Source organism: Leptidea sinapis, chromosome 4, assembly GCF_905404315.1.
Source record: "Leptidea sinapis chromosome 4, ilLepSina1.1, whole genome shotgun sequence".
Taxonomy (NCBI): domain Eukaryota; kingdom Metazoa; phylum Arthropoda; class Insecta; order Lepidoptera; family Pieridae; genus Leptidea; species Leptidea sinapis.
Genome location: NC_066268.1, coordinates 2431799 through 2452204, shown reverse-complemented (window position 1 = coordinate 2452204; position 20406 = coordinate 2431799). Strand labels below are relative to the sequence as shown.

The 20406-nt window shown below is 33.9% G+C and overlaps 1 protein-coding gene across 1 annotated transcript in view; it reads left to right on the top strand.

The window, feature by feature from the left end:
- Positions 1 to 20406, top strand: part of LOC126979698 (IQ motif and SEC7 domain-containing protein 1) — a 73612-nt gene that overhangs the window by 15043 nt on the left and 38163 nt on the right. The window contains exon 2 of the mRNA XM_050829155.1: positions 19371 to 19764. Within this exon, the coding sequence (XP_050685112.1) occupies positions 19682 to 19764 (83 nt within the window). The 5' untranslated portion in view covers positions 19371 to 19681. The remainder of the gene's footprint in view (positions 1 to 19370; positions 19765 to 20406) is intronic.

The window sequence follows — 20406 nt, the reverse complement described above, 5'->3', positions numbered from 1 at the left end:
ATTTGCATCTTGTTATTAATATTCTTCTCGCACTTCTCTATATATATTTTTCTTCTTTCCCTCGAATCAAATCGAATTTATTAGTACAAATAGTTTGAAAAACAAAGCTAATTTAAATTTTATTAATTAACTATATATATATTGATTTATATATATAAAAATAAGAAAAACCCCAGTCCCCGATACATAAGCCAAACCACGTAAACCCCAAGCATTTTGCCAATTTGAGATCATTTACGGCCGATTTAAATAACGTATCTATCCTTAGTTTAACATACTAGAGGTAGACAAATCTATCCGTTTACGCTTACTTACATTTCAATAACTTATTGACAGATAGCATTGGACTATAACTATTTTGGACATAACTATGGATAGATAAGTTCTTGTCATTAAACGGTGACAGCAATGTATCCGTAAGTTAAACTAAGAATAGATAGGTTATTGAAAACGGCCGTTAGTTATTGAAACTAACGTCTTGAAAAGTTTAAGTAAACTACAGTATAAAACCAAACAAGAACACGAAATAATGCCACAGCAGAAATATCAAACGGTGCGTCAAAATTGTATCTCATATAATAATTCGTACAGAAATGAAATTAAAATAATTAAGGTCTCGACTCGAAATAAAAACTAACCAAGCTCTCAAGTTGGATCAAACTGCACACGGTCTGCAAAATTTATTAAAATCGGTTCAATAGTTTAGGAGTTCATAGTGGACAAATACCGTGACACGGAATTCTTACATAATATAAACATTAATTTATTAAAGACTGCGTTTATTTTGAAATAATTTCCTTTCACTTTTATAAAAGTTCCATTTCATGCATTCGCTGACAATTTGAACACAATTTTCATAGTACGTGACTGTTTCATTATGCGGTAGATGCCAGGACGGTTATTTCTGTCTCTATATAAAGTACCAGTTACAATTTTGTTCCTTTTTTAATACTATTTTATTCTACGTTCGTGCATCTATCGGACAGATTCAGTAATATCATAACTAGTCCCAACTGTATAATAAGTAATACAATTGCTGACCCTACAAACGATGTTTTGCCACATAAATTAAGTACCCGCGCCCGCTCATGTCACTGACTGAATTATTGGTATTTCTACGTCAAAAAATTATGGTTCCGGATAAGTAATCACCATAAATTATATACTTAAACGTTCTTCTTCGAAACACGCTACATCTTATGGTATAAGTATTGTTCCGATCGGTTTAATAGTTTTCGCAGTGTAACCGATGAAAAAAACAGCTCTCCTTTTGTTAGTATAGATAATAGCATAAATGCAAATGCGTTTCTTGTTTTTTCGTTACGCTTTACAATTTAAGGCTCATTAATTGAAATTATTACATTACTAAGTAACTACTACATTACTGACAAATACACGATAGTTATAGACGAGGTACATTACACCCACAGACAAAAAAATAGGGACACTTAACTCAGGAGAAAGTGTTGCAAGGACGCCAATTCGATAATAGGACCAACCGCTAGAGAGTCCGCCGCCAGCAAGCGACATAAATAGGTCCTGAATCGCAAAAGATAAAAACGTATATCGAATATTTATATTAGTTATATCTAATTAAATTTCTATAAACGATATATTCTACGCGACCAATAAATAGTGAAGAAATGGGTAAACGTTTATTTTGACTCAGTTGTAGGTATTGAATTATGCGTTATTTTGCTGAAATAAAATTTAATAATCTGAGGCTTGGTTGCATCATATAATCTGTTATAGTTGAGGTTTAAGTCAAATTTAACAGTAATGCCGACTTTAACATAGACTGCGGAATCTGTTACACCATCGCAATCCTTGGCATAGTTAAAGTTAAAAAGTGAAATTTCATGTGAATATCGAATATTTATTCGAAATATTTGACAGGTCGGTATTTAGCTATTTTATATTAACAATATCTTTAACCGGTGAAGATTGGACGGTTACGGTTAACAACAACAAGCATAATTTACTCTTAAAAGATAACTCATAACGTTTAAATAATCAGTTGGATGTTTAATAACTAATAATTTAGTACTTATTCTTTATCATGCTATTATTATACCAACATTTTTAAATCGCCAACGCAGCACGATAAGATATAAACCCGCCGAAGTCGCGGTTAGAAACTAGTTGATTAATAATTGTTTGAATGGGCCAAAGGAAAGGTAATGTTCCGTGTAATGTGTGCTCGACCACATAAACCACTCGCCGCCGTCTAGCAATTCGCTTCACTTTCCATATGTATACTTTGGAATACTTACCTTCCAACGGCCGACTTCAGAGTTCGATCGACAATCTAATATTATTTCAATCCAGATTTTATGTCAACGGACACAAATTCAAATATTTCAATTCAAAACAGGATTTAAAATTACTTTATAAAATCAAAAACTACAACATATTCGAAAATTTATACCTCACACCCGAGAAGAACAGGCACAAGAAACTAAGGGGGCATCTTCTTTTTTTTAAAATAAAATATCGTCTTAATACAATTAAAAAGCCTGAGGGTCGCTCAATTCCCAATTCAAATTAAGAAATTCATTTACGTTAAGTATATGCAGTAACCACATAAACGTTTCTACAATTCATTTGAATTTAGTTACACATTGTTTTGTTCTTTTTCTGGGATCATACAATCATATATACATCGCCCCACAAAAGACTTACTAAGTCGACTTAACAGAGTAGTAGGCACAACAAGTTTATGATTTGATTATCACAGATTCTAGCAAATCTGCCTATGAACTTTATTGATTCTGAATATGCATGTCTGTGAGGCAATCTTAATTTACATGTCCTTTTAGTATAGAAAACGTTCATTTACCAATTCATCCAAATGAATTGCATAAAAAAACAGATGATATAATATCTTTCATTGCAATGCTCAAAGCAAGAAATGGATTGAAATATCAATCTTGGGTCGCCGATTAGAGTTGCGATTGAATATAGAAGGCGGTCTTAAATCTTCACTCAATATTTAAAAAAATAATAATTTCAAGGAGAGCTTGTTGCATGGCATGCATGGCGTTACGTGTTTCTTGTTTGAAACTTTGCATTTTTTTTTCTGGTTTGAATGCATGCACATATTGTTGTTTATACAATCCATGTAACCCCAAATTAGGTCCGTAATATGGCTGTGCGCCGTTCACCCAGTGCAGCGCTCGACGTAGACAACTTTCAATATTTCGTAGATGATTGTTTCGTCGTTTCTTAGTTAAAGCTTAAATTTTTTTTCTCATCCAAACGTCTTTGAATTCGAGCGCTGGAAATTCATAATCGCTCCCCAGCTGACTAATCCATCCGTCAATTTTCGGTGGAAGTAGCTTCTCCTACCACGCTACGCATGTTAGATAATACGACTGGTATTTTTACTCGGCTTTTTTATTGAACTAAATAATTTTACAGTAATGATCGCCATTTTCTATAATCCACTGCCGATCCCAGTTACAGTTATTACTGGGTACATCCCAGACACCGAGTCATGTAAACCAAGCTTTAGCTACGAAAGATATGAGACAGTCGAACAATGGCCGATTTGTTACACGACGTCACTATAAAGTGCCGAAATATACCGCCCTCACTTTCACCCGTTAGGTCTGACACCATATATGTATATGTCATATATATTTATGTGTGTATGTATGATTTTAAATGAATCTCACAAATATGGTCACGATATTCTTAAACTAATGGCATTTATTTATAAATACTAAAGAGGTAAAAAAAATTAAAAGCCTAAGATTATTTATTGTTTTGGTCCAAAAATTATATCCACTTTTCATATAGTACAAGAACGTCTAAACGCGCAAGGAAGCTCATTCCACAGTTTGGCTATACGCGCAAGAAACATCTTTGAAAACCGCAGTGTAGAAGAACGCCATACACCCAGATGGTGCGGATGAGGTGTGGCGCTGCACGCACAGTTCTGTCACAATCGTAATCTCTTATGGACTCCGATTTTGGGCTGAATACGGGTGAAGGCATTCGCACCTCCCACATCGCTTTCGCTGCCTGCATCGAACGCGTCAATTTCAAGATTGTATTCACTCTATTAGAATTCGTTTACCTGCAGTATTTTACTCAATGGTTGTAATGTGTTATTGCTGCATACAATTTCATATAAACATTTGTAAAACTCAATAACTGTGGCACGTACGGCTCTTGCGATGCGTTGAGGTGCGCGTTCATAATTAGAGGTGATTCCGGCTACATTTGAAAATCCAATTCCTCTCAAATATTGTCCGGCGTACCCCAATAACTTAAGTTCCTTAAAACAGAGTACTTCTGTAACTAGATTTAGACTTGCAAAATTCTATTTCGCATTTTAATTACCATGTTATATGTGGTATTTATTGATAGTATGTACAAGTGATAAGGCCTTTAATAGCCGTTTCACAAACCGGTTCGTTATCTTTATGTTTCATTCTGCTGCCTGTCTGTAGATAACTTTACAATTTTATACTAAGGCGGTGTAGCTCGGTAAATGGCAGTTGGTTTAAAAAAAAATCCAAGTCATGTCGTTTACAGATTGAATCGACATGGATATTAAAAAGCGCGCTCTCCTGTGATTCCTCCGTTGTAGAGAGTATGGGCGAACAGGATAACTTCATACCGTCAGATGACATGTACCTTTGGCTTCCTATTCTACGACAGAAGTGGTCTAATTTGACCGTATATTCTAAGCAGCTTAGCACTGTGTAGATGCAAAGTTTCCTAATCGAATTCGAAGTTCGAGGACTCCAAAGAGTCACTTTGGTCAACGTCATAAGTTTTTCATCATTTAATATATTTTTATTGTTCTATTCAATTGGGTTCATACCAGATGCTCTCGAATTGTCATAATTTAATGAGGTAAATACCGTCCTTAAATTTGCTTAAATACTGGAGGGCAAGTTAATAGCTGCATTAATTTTACCTATCACACGACAGGGAAAGAATCACAAAAACATTACATTGAGGGAAAACTGTAAATAATTAGGCCCGGTGGAGACGGAGGCACCTCCATTTTAAATTAATTTCAGTTCATTACATAGTTTCCAATCCGAATACCCTTTGACCTAAAGAAGTCACGATGCTCGTTAATGCTTCAATCGTCAACTCTCGTCGAGATCTCTCGAGTGTGAACATAAAATGTTAGTGTAATGATATAATATATATGATACAAGATTCCAAGATTTACTATCAGACACGGCAGTTGCTGATTTTATCAGAAATATCTATATTCATCTAATTATCAAAACATAATTGATCAAAGGAAATTTAATAATAATTCTGAATGAATTATTTTTAAATTAGTAGGAAATTTTCAATTTCATAAAGAAAAGGTTATACATTCGGATAGGCTTTTCCGAATTTCCAGTTTTATATGATGTATCCGAAGATATTACATTAAGAGAAAACCAGTATAATCAGATTTAGTAAAGATATACTTAATACCTAATAAAGTTTTTTTGACTTTCAATAAGTGATTTCACATCCTATTTTGAATAAAAATATTTGAATTTGAATACATATTTGCATTACATTACGTTAATTTATGTTTTCTTTACCTCATTATCGTTGAGATTTGTATTTCGGTTTTCATTTTCTATTGACATTTTCTTTTCTTTCATCTTCCTATTCCCTACATACACTCTCTCTTTCTTTCCATTGTTTTCTTTTGTTGTCGCTTCGGCCTAATGTGCTAGCTTCTCATCTAATGAAAGTCAGAAAAGTAAGATAGTAAATAAATTTTTGGTTTCCGCAACCATGGGAATGATTCCATCCAATTGTAATGTTATATCAAATATTCAGTGCCCATAGTACGATTTTTTTATGTAATTTATAAATTATACAAAAAATTTATGCAAAATTTTGTAACCTTGAATATACTACAACACGGATCTGATGGCGTAAATGTTTGAATATTGTTGTTAATTTAAAATAATTTTGGTTAAATATGGCACATAATTTTGGAAATATTTTATATTTTTATATTTATATTATTCATGATGTTATTTATTATATTCATGAAGTTGAATTGTTTTTATTTTAAACATTCTTATAGATCGATGAAATGCAATCGTTCTAACTGGATTATGTGCAGTGTGGCATTTGACAGTAAAAGTTTACTTAGGAAAAAGTGCAGAAGAAGAAGAAGCTGAAACAAATTAATTCATTATATAATTCTATTATTCTTCGCGTTCCTTTTAACAACGTGAAATAAGAGCCAAAATGGCAGATAACAATCCAGGCCTAAATGATTTAGAGATCATGTTTCAAAAATCTCATATCTCTAAGTCTTATTTTAAAATAAATATATACATAACACATAAGACAGTAGACGTCCATCTTGTAGTATATTTCCATGCTTAATTAAGAGTTGTACAGTTTACGACAGCTGTCTATCAAGAGTAACTAACGGATAGTCTGAAAAAGACAAGAAAATAAAATCCTAAGTGGATAGGACAAGACTCAATTGTCCTTCTGTGTCTTTCAAGATGCTATAATTTAAAATACAAACTTGTTTTTTTGATTGCATGTTTTTTTAATATTATAAAATTCAATATTTTTACTAACATCACATTACCTGAGACATACTCAGATTAACTTATAGCTAAGTTAATAAGATCTTTTACTTAAAATTTTCCGTTAGATTTTTTTGGGTTTTGTATCAAAGGGTTGCAAATTGGCCGCTATTGGTTAGCCTCCGCTGTCCACTCGTCGCAATCAAAATTTCACAATGTAAATATCTATTATAGCTATATGCACATATAGTAAAACTAAAATTATTAATAAAAGAAGGCTAACATAATATAAGAACCATAAATTTTTCGGCCTCTTTTAGTTACTAAGATTTTTCTGGTGCTCGTGCAAGTCTTTACATTCTAGCCAATTGAATTTGATCTACTGGCATTTTTTCCTTGTAATATAGCTACTAGTTGGTTTTCTCTCAAATAACAAGCACCAGCTTCATAATAGCTCATGTACGTGTAATTTCCCGGTCGGTTGCTTCTACATGCGAGTAGCTGCTTGTATAACTTTCCCTTCGCTGAGCCCTTGTAAGACGACAAAGTGACTTTCAATTTCAAATTTAATACCGGGCTACTGATAATTTTCAACGATGCAATAATTTTCTGAATGAGTTTGAACTGAAACGTTACTTCCATCGAACAGTTTTACAGCTCAAATACCATAGAAGGTTATAGAAAAGTTAAAATTTGTTATTCCTTCCGGAACGACGACAATCAAGAGTTAACTTCAAATATTTTTGCCCTATCAACTTATGCTCTAGATCTGTCACATGCAAGATCTTGTTACAATTTGATACGAAATGTCGCTACACTTCGAACTGGGATTTTATCTGTTCAAGTTATCTTTTTCGTCCCACATATATTGTAGTCTATTTGAGAATCGTACGTCTTGGTAATTCTAGATACTATATCATACAGTTTTTATAGTAATTTCTTTGATTATTAGTATTACAGGTTGAATCAAAATATAATTTATTATTGTAAGTGTTACAACGCATGTTAGTATTACGAAATTCTTACATTCAAAATTTACATATTTATTATTTATGTATTGTTTTTTGCAATTGAATGATTTATTTCACGAAAACTTTGGTCTGAAAGTCTTTGGAAAGTCGGGTAAAATAAATATAGCTTTGGAATTGTGAAAGTTTAAATAGAGAAGAAGTGCAGAAAGCAGAAACGAATACCACTGTTACATGTTTGACAAATTAATAATTTACATTAAACTATTCAATTGCCCTTTTTAACAATGTCAAGCAATGGTCAGGATCACAAGAGACATCAAAAGAATGAAATATTGCAAATGAGAAAAATCAGTAACAAACGATGAAAGCTGACGTTTTTCTCTGATTTCTGATAAAAATCTCATTAACGTTAAATCTTAAAAAAATATGAATTATGGTTGAACTAAGTCTTATGGGCGACCTCAGGTTCAAATAATTATATTTTCTTCTGAGGATTCTAGTCAATGGGGACTATACCATTAAAGTGCAGTCAACGCCTCGTCCATCATTCAAACAGCTGTTAGATTCCCACAAACGAATCATCGACTCACTCATCAATCTGTCCGCAAGTGCTCATTTCTCGTGCGCGTACGCAGATCAGGGTTAGTAGGTGTTTATTATAATGCTGACCGCAAACGTTGACATATAGAAATGCGATCTCGTTTATGGTCGACCGGCAATATTCCACCTTGAATTATCTTTTTCAAGGTCAATTCTATTTCTGTTGAAAAATTTCGATACTTCCTGTTTTGGTTGTTAATATTCCGAGTTAGGTAACCGGACTACATTAGTTTGTAGGTTTATATACAACATAGACGGCATTCTATGATTTATTGAGTAACACTCTAAACTGCTTTCAAAGGAAAGCTTGTAATGTAGTTCGCTAGGTCTTGTGTAATGTAATAACAGTTCCGTATAATGATTAGTATGAAGTAAGGGCTTGAAGTACTTATCTATATTTATATAAAAATTAATTGCTGTTCGTTAGTCTCGCTAAAACTCGATAACGGCTGAACCGATTTGACTAATTTTGGTCTTGAATTATTTGTGGAAGTCCAGAGAAGGTTTAAAAGGTGAATAAATATGAAAATATTTTGAATTAATTAAAAACAACAATTTTGTTTTTTGTTTAATGTGTCCCCCGTCATTCAGTAATCAAATTGAAAGAATAGTTTAAAATGAATAACTAATTAGAATCTTTGTATCTTTCTAACTTACTCAGGAGGTAAAAAACAAACTTAATTTTAGCTACCTATAGTTATTTAACTTTGTTACTTAACTGATTTACTACAATTGTTAACTATGATGGCAATACAACGTTTGCTGGGTCTGGATTTCAACAACATTATCATCAATATAAATAAAATGATAGAGGTTTTCATTCGTGGGGCGGATCACGTTATAACTACTTGATAGGATTAAGTCTTCTAACTTTTATTCCTTAGACGGTTGGCCCTTATTAAAAAAATATATGATATCTTCACTTAATATAAATTATACGCGTTTCTATCCCTTAAAAACTATTTAATTGAGATATAAATGTAATACTCGCGTCGATTACAAAAAGAAAAGCAGTGTGCTCAAGTTCTATCTTGTGCACAGAAGCTAAAAATTTATCCGGGCGTCGTCGTTAGTAATACAAAGTACAACTACTCTTTCCATCTTTATTCACAAAGTTAAGCATTTCTTCTTAGCCATTCCCTCACTGCTGAGGATCGTGACGAGCTAACACGTCTAACACGGTTTCCTTCCTTCGCCTGATGAAGTGCGGCGCTTATAGGGAACTCTTTTGATGAGCTCAGCCTGTCTTTATAACGGGATATTTCACCGCAGTATTCAATAGCTTTAAGAATAATTTTATTTAAATAATTTGCACCACGATCGATAGGCACGGGTACATATTTTGGCCTTATATACCTAATAACATCTCTAGTATACAAACTTATAACACCGGCTACAACTCTATATCGCAATAGAATATACTATTCGTACTCCCAATTTATATTATTACCTTTGAGGTTTGCTGTAGAAGTGTGTACACTTTACGTACGCTAACAATACCTTATATATCTATGTATTTTATGACAATAAGGGACGAGACGAGCAGGACGTTCAGCTGATGGTAATTAATACGCCGTGCCCATTAGAATGTATTGCCGCTCAGGATTCTTGAAAAACCCAAAAATTCTGAGCAGCACTACAACTGCGCTGGTTACCTTGAGGCATAAGATGTTAAGTCTTATTTGCCTAGTAATTTCACTAGCTACAGCGTCCTTCAGACCGAAACACAGTAATGCTTACATTACTGCTTCACGGCAGAAATAGGCGCCGTTGTGATACCCATAATTTAGGCGGCATCCTGTACAAAGGTGCCTCCCACTATGTAGGTAACATTTAGGAGATTTCGTTATTCCGAAAAAATCGATCTACATAATAAGCCCAGGTGGCCGAAAGTTACATAAACAATAGCAGAAATCGCCAAAAATACTGGTATTGTTGCGCAAGCGTCATTCAGTGGCGGATTCACACGATTGTTGCGTTTACTATCGCTCGGTTAGTGCACGTGCTGAGGAAACAATGAAATATATTATGACGATGAGTGTGAAAGATCCCATTACTCTTAATTACGTGTTTAAATGACAGCCTACTTACTTAGTGGTAGCGGGGCTGCTGTTTTTGCCGACACCTCGCAGTCATGGTGTACGGTTATAGGATTGTTGAATAAATAGAGTTAATTAATGAAATGTACCGTTTTTATTATCTGTTCAAAGTATGTGACAGAGACAGCTGAAGAAGTAGTGAAATAATAACTAAGAATTTTGTACGATTCACAAGAAACTTCATTCGTTGCAAAGTAACCTTGTGGTGCTGCCAGCTACATTCCCGACAGGATACCATTTTCAGACCTTCAAAGTTACAACGATTATGTCTTAAATGCTAAGTAGATATTGGAGTAATTCATAAGCGCTTCAATATGTAAAAAATAAATAGTGTACACACACGTAAGAAGTGAACTTACAATAAATTTGTATCTGCGGTAACTGTATAAATACATTGAAATTAGCAAGTATTAATTAATGTAATCTAGTAGACATTATTTTGTTATTTTATGTACTGACAATACAATAGGTACAATTACCTAACTGAAAAAAAAAAACTTTTTTATTCTGCCACACGTCGATATTGTAGTTTCACTTCAATTAGAATCGACAATGTATTTAATTAACTTTAAATGACAGAGTTGTCAGTTGTTAGTCGGTACTGTGCCACTTAAAACAACATGGCGCGTAACCGAAAATCGTGACGATTTGCTGTAAAATTTGTCCCACACGTCGATAAAGAAGTTTCACTTTAAAAAACTTTGCGACTTGATAGCCGTACAATATATTATTATTAGTGCCCAGGTAATTACAATAAAGCGGTTGTCGGTTAAGTTGTAAAAATAGATCGCGCGCAAATTATCCGTTATAAATGGCAACGTTGGTAATACCGATTTGCAATAGTATGCCATCTGTGTAACAAAAACAGATCGTTAAGCGATTCAAATAAACTAGGTTCTGGTGAAAAAGTTGCGTGATCGGTGGGCGTTCAATTATTTACTAATAGGGTTGTCAATCGTTTTATCTGTATTATTATCATTTTTAACAACCCTGCAACTAAAGAGTTGGTCTCGAATAATAATGAATATCTTATTACTTAATTATTTTTGTCGATGGCTTTTAAAGCATTTATCGAAATTTATAAGTTTGAAGCTGTAGAATTATAGAAAATGTATAAACAGAAGATATACATCTAAAATGGCGTCGGTTTTCCTGGCTTGAATTAAAACGTGATAGCATCAAACTGAACTTCAAAAGCTGGAATTATTTATATATTTTCAAGATATGAAATTTGCGAATGAATATATTCTGTTCGGTAGTTTTTGTGGTCATCAGACAAACACACGCGGCAGGCTGCTTTGCTTTATATAATTATATTATCTCGACACTAAAATAAAATTATATTTTATATTATTAAATATATTTTATAACAGAGTTGACAGCCCTGGTTATGATGGTTGCCTCTACAAGAACGTATTGCTCGAAATAAGTACATACATATTTTCAAACTGGTACTTCACCGGTATTTAATTATGGACACCGTACATAAACAAGATGCCTATAAACCCGATTAGTGAACAATATAATGTTTAACTTCTTTAAGTTATTCTATTCTTTTAAGTGAACTAAAAACGTAGCTGTTAGATTATAGGCATAAAAATCGATTTTCCTTAGTTTAATGAACTTGCCACAGAGCAATCGTGCTATTGTATCGCAATAGGTCGTTTTTCAGAGAGAACTAAATGAGTATAGTATGAGTTATCTAGTCGACTTATAGTAAGTCTTTTGTGGGGCTTTGTATATGCTTTTACAACAAGATCCCAGAAACTGTTCAAAGCAAATGCACTACATAATTCAAAAGAATTCTCAAAATACTTGTGTGTTGGTAAAGGTTACGATGACCTTTTTAATGATACCACTGATTGGGAATGGAACGACCGGCCTCAGGTTATTAAATAATAAATTTTGAAGCCCGCTCAGTGATTTCCTCATATCAATATTTCACTATACTACACGCGCGCGCTCATCTTGTTGCATCGGTACGGTTTGCAGTTTTGATTACCGTTAGGTACATGTCCTCATATGTTTGTGCTATCTCTGCTTTGTTTTTGAAGTTATCATTGTTACGGTTTGACTTTTGTTGTTAATAGTTCTGTAGTTTCTGTTGTTCTGTGTCACTGTAATAGTTCCGTCAGAAAAAGATATACTCTTTGTACTGAAACCAGATTGTTACATTGATTTCTCATCATTATTATATTAATAATCAGCATCAAAACACAACACCTTTACATTAATCAAAAATACGCTGAAAAAATACATCGTTGTTCATTTATTAATTATAATATCCTAGTGATATTTGTATGGAACACCTTGACAAAGCGACGATGTGACATCATCGACGTCAGGTCCACACATTATAATAACCGGTTAGTGATTGCTATTGAAAACCGAAATCTGTGCGTCATCCAATCAGTGCCCTGTCTCTTTGACGTAAGTTCCTTTTATTTGACGTAATTAAACACCTGATAATACGCTGATAACCTTAAAAATTGATTAAATAATTGTTATTGGAAAGTTAATTTTACTATATTAAACGTATTAAATTAATTACGTTTCGTTATTCTTTTTTTATACATAAATAGTATCTAAATTTACAAATAGGCGAAGACAGTATAATTAAATTACCTTATAGCACCCTTGGAGGTGAATGTATTCAGGAAAAAAACCACTGAAAGCGTTCTTAAAGCTTGTTCTCAATGTCATCTATAAATGTCAACAACAATTTGATAGTAGCGCCACTTTGCTGATCAGTAAGTAAATATAATTAAAATGTAGCCTGCAAAAATGTCAATTGCATTATATTTACGGTATTTATAGCAACAATACGTGAGCCGATAAGGTTTTACTTTTGTACATCGATCACGAATGCAAATGCGATCTAAGTATCGCGCCGTAGCGGGCAGTTAACGGGTGCGCACGTTTTCTCTGCGCATGCGTCGATTTGCGTGCGACTAATGCGTACAAGATTCGCTCTAATTGACACTTTCTTTATCTCACCCTATAAGGTAATCGTAATAACTGTGTTTAGTGGGATTAAAAATGTCAGGTAAACGTTTTGCTTGTCTCGTTACTTTTAGGGCTATATTACACCGGGACACCACCAAATTGGTTGCTTAATCAATCGGACACCAGGTGAGTAACTCTCTATGGAATTGTATACATTTTGTTGGAAGCGGCGACTGGCTGCGTCACCGTAGTGTCCCGGTGAAGCATAGCTCTAAAAGTAATTCAAATATTCTTGTAATGCATAAAATGACACAAAGGCTTTGGTTAACAACACATTAAAGTTAACTAACAAGTATACACACACTCAACTTCACACAATGCTAGAACAAATCAAATCAAAGCACTGTTGGCTGTCAATGGCATTGTATCTGAAACAATGCAAGTTAAACTTGTGTTTATGGTTGACACAGACGCAGCGACATCGAGTTTCTTGTTTTGATTTGTATCGTCGGGCGGTCTCCTGAATTAAAGCAGGCTTCGTACACGGTTTCATGGATTTTTTTATTTCACGTGTAGCCTTAAGAAGTTTAGACGTTGGCGCGTTAGGGAAAAATTGTGAGAGTGAATTTTTACGTTGCGCGCATACATCATTTGACACCCTTACGTTAGTTGCTCAACTAGACCATTTGTATCATACTTCAGCTACCAAGGCTCACTAAGCTAACTCATATGTCCACTAAAACCACAACAAAACAATTTATCTCTTATTGTATAAAAATTATGTAATGATATTTAAATAGACGTTATTTAACTAAATTATGCGGTATAATATAAATTTTCATTGGTTGTAATTACCTTACCTTCTTTACTACAATATTGTTTTTTCTATAAACGTAAAATAGCACGAGGAATATATTTTTCAAGGATTTTTGTGTTATTACGCCAAAGATGAATAACTTCTTGCGTGCGTAAAAGAGTAGGTACTGACTCTTTTTTTTTAAATATTATAAAACTTAGCCTCCGGGATTCACATAGACTTACAATAGACAAACAAAGCGTACAGAAGATAAGAACATATCTAATATCGGAGATACAATAAGATAGAAAAGGAAAGATAATCTGTTGTTACTGTAACCGATTTTGATTGACAAGTCGTAAACAGTCAGTCACACTTGGAATTAGCTCTAGAACTATCTAATGTTCACATTGACAAATTAAAATTGGTCACGCATTATTTGGCTATCAGTCGGTTTGGTGCTTTTTATACGGTAGTAGGTATATCCTAAATCTATGTGTATTCCTATAACACGATCTATCTGCTAGTGAACCCCCCATAAAATCTTTTTTTTTTATGGAATAGGAGGAGAAACGAGCGTACGGGTCACCTGGTGTTAAGTGATCACCGCCGCCCACATTCTCTTGCAACACCAGAGGAATCACAAGAGCGTTGCCGGCCTTTAAGGAAGGTGTACGCGCTTTTTTTGAAGGTACCCATGTCGTATTGTCCCGGAAACACCGCACAAGGAAGCTCATTCCATAGCTTTGTAGTACGAGGGAGAAAGCTCCTTGAAAACCGCACTGTGGAGGACCGCCACACATCCAGATGGTGGGGATGAAATCCTAACTTGTGGCGTGTCGTGCGAGGGTGGAGTCTGTTGAACCGTTTAAAATATTAGTTCGATAATTTATAACGAATATCAAATGTAAATATTCATGTGTATATAATAAGCTGTTATTTTGACATTACAAAAAGACACTACAGTATTAAATAAGATAAGCTTTTGTGTAAATATATTATTGTACTATACGATATCACATATCTTAGGGAGTGTTCAGAAGTTCACCTGATCTGCACTAAATACCATAATGAAGAACGAGAACTTCAATTGTATTCAAACAGAATTACCATCGTTAAAACACGAGAGAAAATGCGAGAAAACTCAGTGCAAATCTAGTCTTATATTACGATAATGGTGATTCCTTAGATCATTTATACGAAAACGCCGAAGAAAATTGAGATTTTAACCTCTATTTTGGGCAATGAACGCACACTAACACAAATAAACCTGGCCTGTTTTCCTCGGTTGTCTAGCAACAAGAGGCTCTATATATAAGTATAAATGATATTCTAAGAGTCTATATAAGAGTGATTCTTTATACTTCACCACAACCGTCTAGTTTGTCTAACATTTCTCTTTGTTCTCACATACTTTTTAAATAACAAAGAATGTCTTTGTGAGTTATTTTATGAATGCCATCTATTTTGGAAATTCTTTTGCAAGTATGTCTGCACTTTATACTAACAAGCGACCCACTTTAAAACTCTTCAGTCGGTTTAATTTAGTGAAACATGTTTGGTTGTTTTAACAAACGAAAAAATAATAAAATTTTACTTTTACGGCCGTTTTCTATCGGAATCATAAAGCGGCAATCCAAGATTGATATGTCAATCGATTTTATGCTCTTCGTGATCTATGGATTGTTATGTTGATGGTTTTTTTTTAAATCAATTGTTAGGTACCTATATACCTATGTTCAAATGGTGTGGTTTGTATATATATATATAAGCACCTATGTATAAATGTGACATAGTAATGCTTCTTATCTTAGATAATTTAAACAGGCCAGGTATATTTGTTTAGTGTGCGTGACAAGTTGCGTCTTAAACTAACGATTTTCATGACACTGTGTTAGTGTGCGAGATTTACTCAAAATAGATAGATATGTTAGTTCTACACTCAATTTTTTCGATGTGTTCACAGCTGCAGTCGGAGTCTACCTAGACGTATAAATGATCTAAGCTTCTTATAATATATGGATTGGGAAATTTTGAGGATTTATAATATAGATTGAAAATAATCTTAAATTATTGATCGAATATTGAAATCCGCCGTTAGAGAGCTTGCTCATGTAAAACTTAAAAGCTTGATCTAACAGTTAGTACGAGTGGATGTATGTTTCGCCTATCCCTCTTGGTAACAGGCATGATTTAATGTATGTAAATTATTAAATATAAAAAGATAAAATATGGATAAGATTAAACAAGAAAAAATACAAAAGAAGACGATTTACAGAGAATAAGTCCGACATTGTCAGAGTACTAACGAAATAATTGCAGCTGTTATAAGTTGATAATAAAAATTAGATTTTGTGCCGGTCGTAATTAAGTTAAGATTTAATTGAATTCACGCGGTGTAAGGCTGCGATGTCGCCGCTCGCTTACATGACTGCGTTGACCGCAAGTGGTGCACTGAAGCGTTTTTCTGATGGAGTGTTTTGTAACTGTTTGTGGTTTTTTAATAGGTGTGTCGCAATGTGTGCTGGTGGTACTTTACGGGATAATCTATGTATAATCATTTTTGGGTTATTTTAAACAATTTGTTATATTTTTTAAAGTGATAACCCTCACTTCTGGGAAGAATTACACAAATAAAACTGAAAACAAAATTTTACGAACGATGCGGGACGCGAACCCGCGACCTCTCGCGTTCCGTGCTCATTTTTGATCGATCGACATAATGGCAACATACATATTACGCAGACAAATTTACGTCAGCATTGAAATGTAAATGATAATAGATTAAGTTTCAATTACTGTCTAATTATGTTATCTAGAGAAATAAATTTATAAATACGACGTTTTTGTAGCTTGATACGCTTTAGGAATACGTGGCTAAATCTTGTTTGCCTATCTGCAGATTATTTCTTAAAGTTGAAAATTATTATTAGGAACTTTATGTAATCTCGCTGATAACTTATGAATTGAACTCACGATAAAGCAGTTGCAGTGATTTATGTTGCCAAGGTTATCGTAACACCTTCACCTTAAGTCGTCGGATGAAAAAATAATATGATATCGTTGTTATTAGTTACACATATTTATACAGAAGATGGTGAAAATTAGTGTCAACCAGTTTTACCAGTCCAGGGAGGCTCCTTTACACGGGATGCCTGCTAGATTATACCACAACGGCGCCTATTTCTGCCGTGAAGCAGTAATGTGTAAACATTAACATTATTGTGTTTCCGTCTGAAGGGCGTCGAAATTACTGGACAAATGAGACTTAACATCTGACGTCTCAAGGTGACGAGTGCAATTGTAATGCCTCTCAGAATTTTTGGATTTTTCAAGTATCCTGAGCTGCACTGCATTGTAATTGGCTTGGCGTATCAAATACCATCAGCTGAACGTCCAGCACTTATCCCTTATTGTCATAAAAAAAACCTGCATTCGCCAGTCAAACCGTAAAAATTTCACTAGCAATAATGACAATCCGTTGCTCATCGAAAGCCCACATCATGGATAACCCGTAAGTAACAACTGCAGTGTATTAGTTTAGTTTAGCTATACAGTACAAGTGCTTTCACCGTTATAAGCTAGTGCTTTCATGAACGCTTGGATATCCGATATTGTTGATACAGAATTGAGTGGACGACGGTGTCGTGTGAATGACGACGGTGGAAGATTATATCTCTAGGTAACGTGATACGAATCCGCAATTCAATATGTAGGTACACATTCGGACGAATTTCAAACTTATGCGATACCTGAATTTTAAAGTAGCCTTTCAATAATTAGCTGAGTTAAGAATGTTTCAAGGAAATGATTCTATCGGATGTTTGTTTAAAGTACTAAACGAAAAACAGTAGAAAGTGAGATGTAAGTTGAATAGTTCATCGCACCAATCAATCCATTTGAAAAGAGCTTCGAATCGAACAAAATCTATCTTCGTCAGCGCAATTAGAATAATTAAAATGTTTGGACACGTAATACGGAACGAAGACCAGAGTGTTTGGTAATACAAGGTCGAATGAAAGGCCAATCACGAACGGTCACTTACCAGCTGCACTGATCTGATTACAAAATGTCACCGAGAGTCCCATCTTATCCAACTACAAGAAATATCCAACTTGCAATATATTTTCATTTATGACGTATATTCTCGTTATGGTTATCCTTCAGAACTCTTATTATAATACAATTTAAAATACTGGCTTGACATGTACTACAACGGCGCCTTTTTCTGCTGTAAAGTTTGCTGCCATGTTTGTGTTTCGGTTGAAAAGACGCCGTGGTTAGTGGAAATTACTGGCCTAATGAAAAATTTTTGTCTCAAAGTGAAGGGCGCAATCGCAGTGCCCGATCATGTTGAAGCGTTTTTCACGAATCCTTCACGGCACTGCATCTTAATGGGGATGGCGTATCACTTACAATTTGCTCGTCTCATTATCATAAAAAAAGATTATATTGTTTAAATGATAACTATTTAAAGCCAATTTTATAAATGTAAATTATGTCGGAATAAAGTATAGATATATACTCATTCTTGCCTATAATATTTTTTGTTATTTCTACCTTGTGAATAAAATTGCGTAATATTCTCGTAGGTGTGTGGTCTAGGTCAAAACAATACCAAATTTGGTATGATGTCGTTTACATCAAAAGATTTATAAGTCCTAAAATAATCATATTAATAGTATAACACGTTAGTATATGTAAATCGCTAGATAAATATTTCAATTTTGCTCTTTCTATTGTTTTGGATAAACCATCGGTGATATCATCGCGTGTGTCATCAACTTTGGAGGTTAAACTGGTGTCGCATGTTTGCTAAACGATCGATATTTATAGTTCACAGTGATTCTCAATTAGACTCAATTTATATATAATTCTTCTTTTCCATCTTCTCTGGAGTGAGGATCGCGACTAGCAGTGCTATTTTAGTGGTAATATGGTCTGTAAAATTAATAGATTGGATTGTCTCAACTAGATTTTCGAGAATCAAAGATTTTACATGCCCTCTGTGTCCTGTCCTGTCTTTTGAATCCGACTAATGTTCTGAGTTTGTTAGACACAAAGAAAATTATCATGATTAAAGTTTTTGTTTTGTTTTTTTATTTTCCAGATATTTTTCTAGAATTGATATTATTGCAATTGTGTCCTAATCTAAGTCTAATAATGTTCTTGTCTTCAGTCTTTCTCTTGGCTTTGTATACAAAATGCAAACAACAAGGTGTTTCTAGATTCAAGAGTATATTTCCGCAAATTTATCGTTTATCGTATCAGTTGTTATTCTAAGTCGTTTTACATTATATTTAATTGCTGCATATTGATAATAGGCACTTGTTTAAATGACTCGTATTATAAAATAGTTATGTATGACATGATTAGATATATATGAGTTCATGAAAATATTATAACAAATGAGATAAGTATCTTTTATTCTTTACAGTTCTAAATATGTTATTTATTGATAGTCTAAGTATAAAGCAATAATAAAAGACATGTGATTATTGAGAGAAATGCGTAATGTGAAAGTCGAGTGACAATAAAGTTGTGAAAACGACAGTTTTGATTAAAGCGTTTAATGAAACTGTCAAGATAAGTGACTAAACGAAAGTGAACTATAAAATTGCAAATGTAATAGTGGTCGGTGATAAAGTTAATGTGAGGCAAAGTGAAGACATCAAAGTGGCGAAGTCAGAGTCCAAAGTAGTATTAGTGGGTGAAGGGGAAGGTGATGGATGTTGCTCGTGTTCTGGCATGAGGATCGGAGAACTCGGCGGAGTATTGCTTGAAGCTGCAAAGTTGACCAGATCCTGGTTCTGCCAAAGACCGGGCTACGGGTAAGTGGATGATATCATCTAAATAAAATACGATCAGAATTAAACTGCTAACATACATGCTATACTATGCAATAAAAATGATTCGATCGATTATTTTTAATTATCACATTGATTGATATTCAACAAACATATCGCCCAGGTTATCTTTGTTCTTTCTTCTTTCTGATTATGCTACAGTTTGCGTACTTGTAATTGTTTGCATCTCAATAAGAATCCTACAGCTTCCTAAATATATGACTTCATCTCATATCCTTATTCAAATATTTCTTGAAATTTCTACCATCATTAAAGTATGTTAAAGCCTTGTGTCAGATTAATAACGCTAAAGTGCTCAAAGCGTGATGAACGCAGAATTAAGAATTTCATACTTTGATAACATTCGTTTAAATTTAAATAACGACGTAACTCAATTTTATATGCGACGACGAAAATAGAGGTCGTTCTGTTTTAATTAAAAAATTTGAAAACGAAAACCGCAACCTATTTCGTCAAACAAGGCAATCTCTCGAAAAACGTGGGCAGTTTATTAACTATTTTTTTCTAGAAACTGGGTCATCCTGCAACGAAGTGCATTCAGCTATATTAATATAGTTTGTCGCGACTGAATAGAGATCTGCTGGCTTTCGCTAACAATGGAGCGTA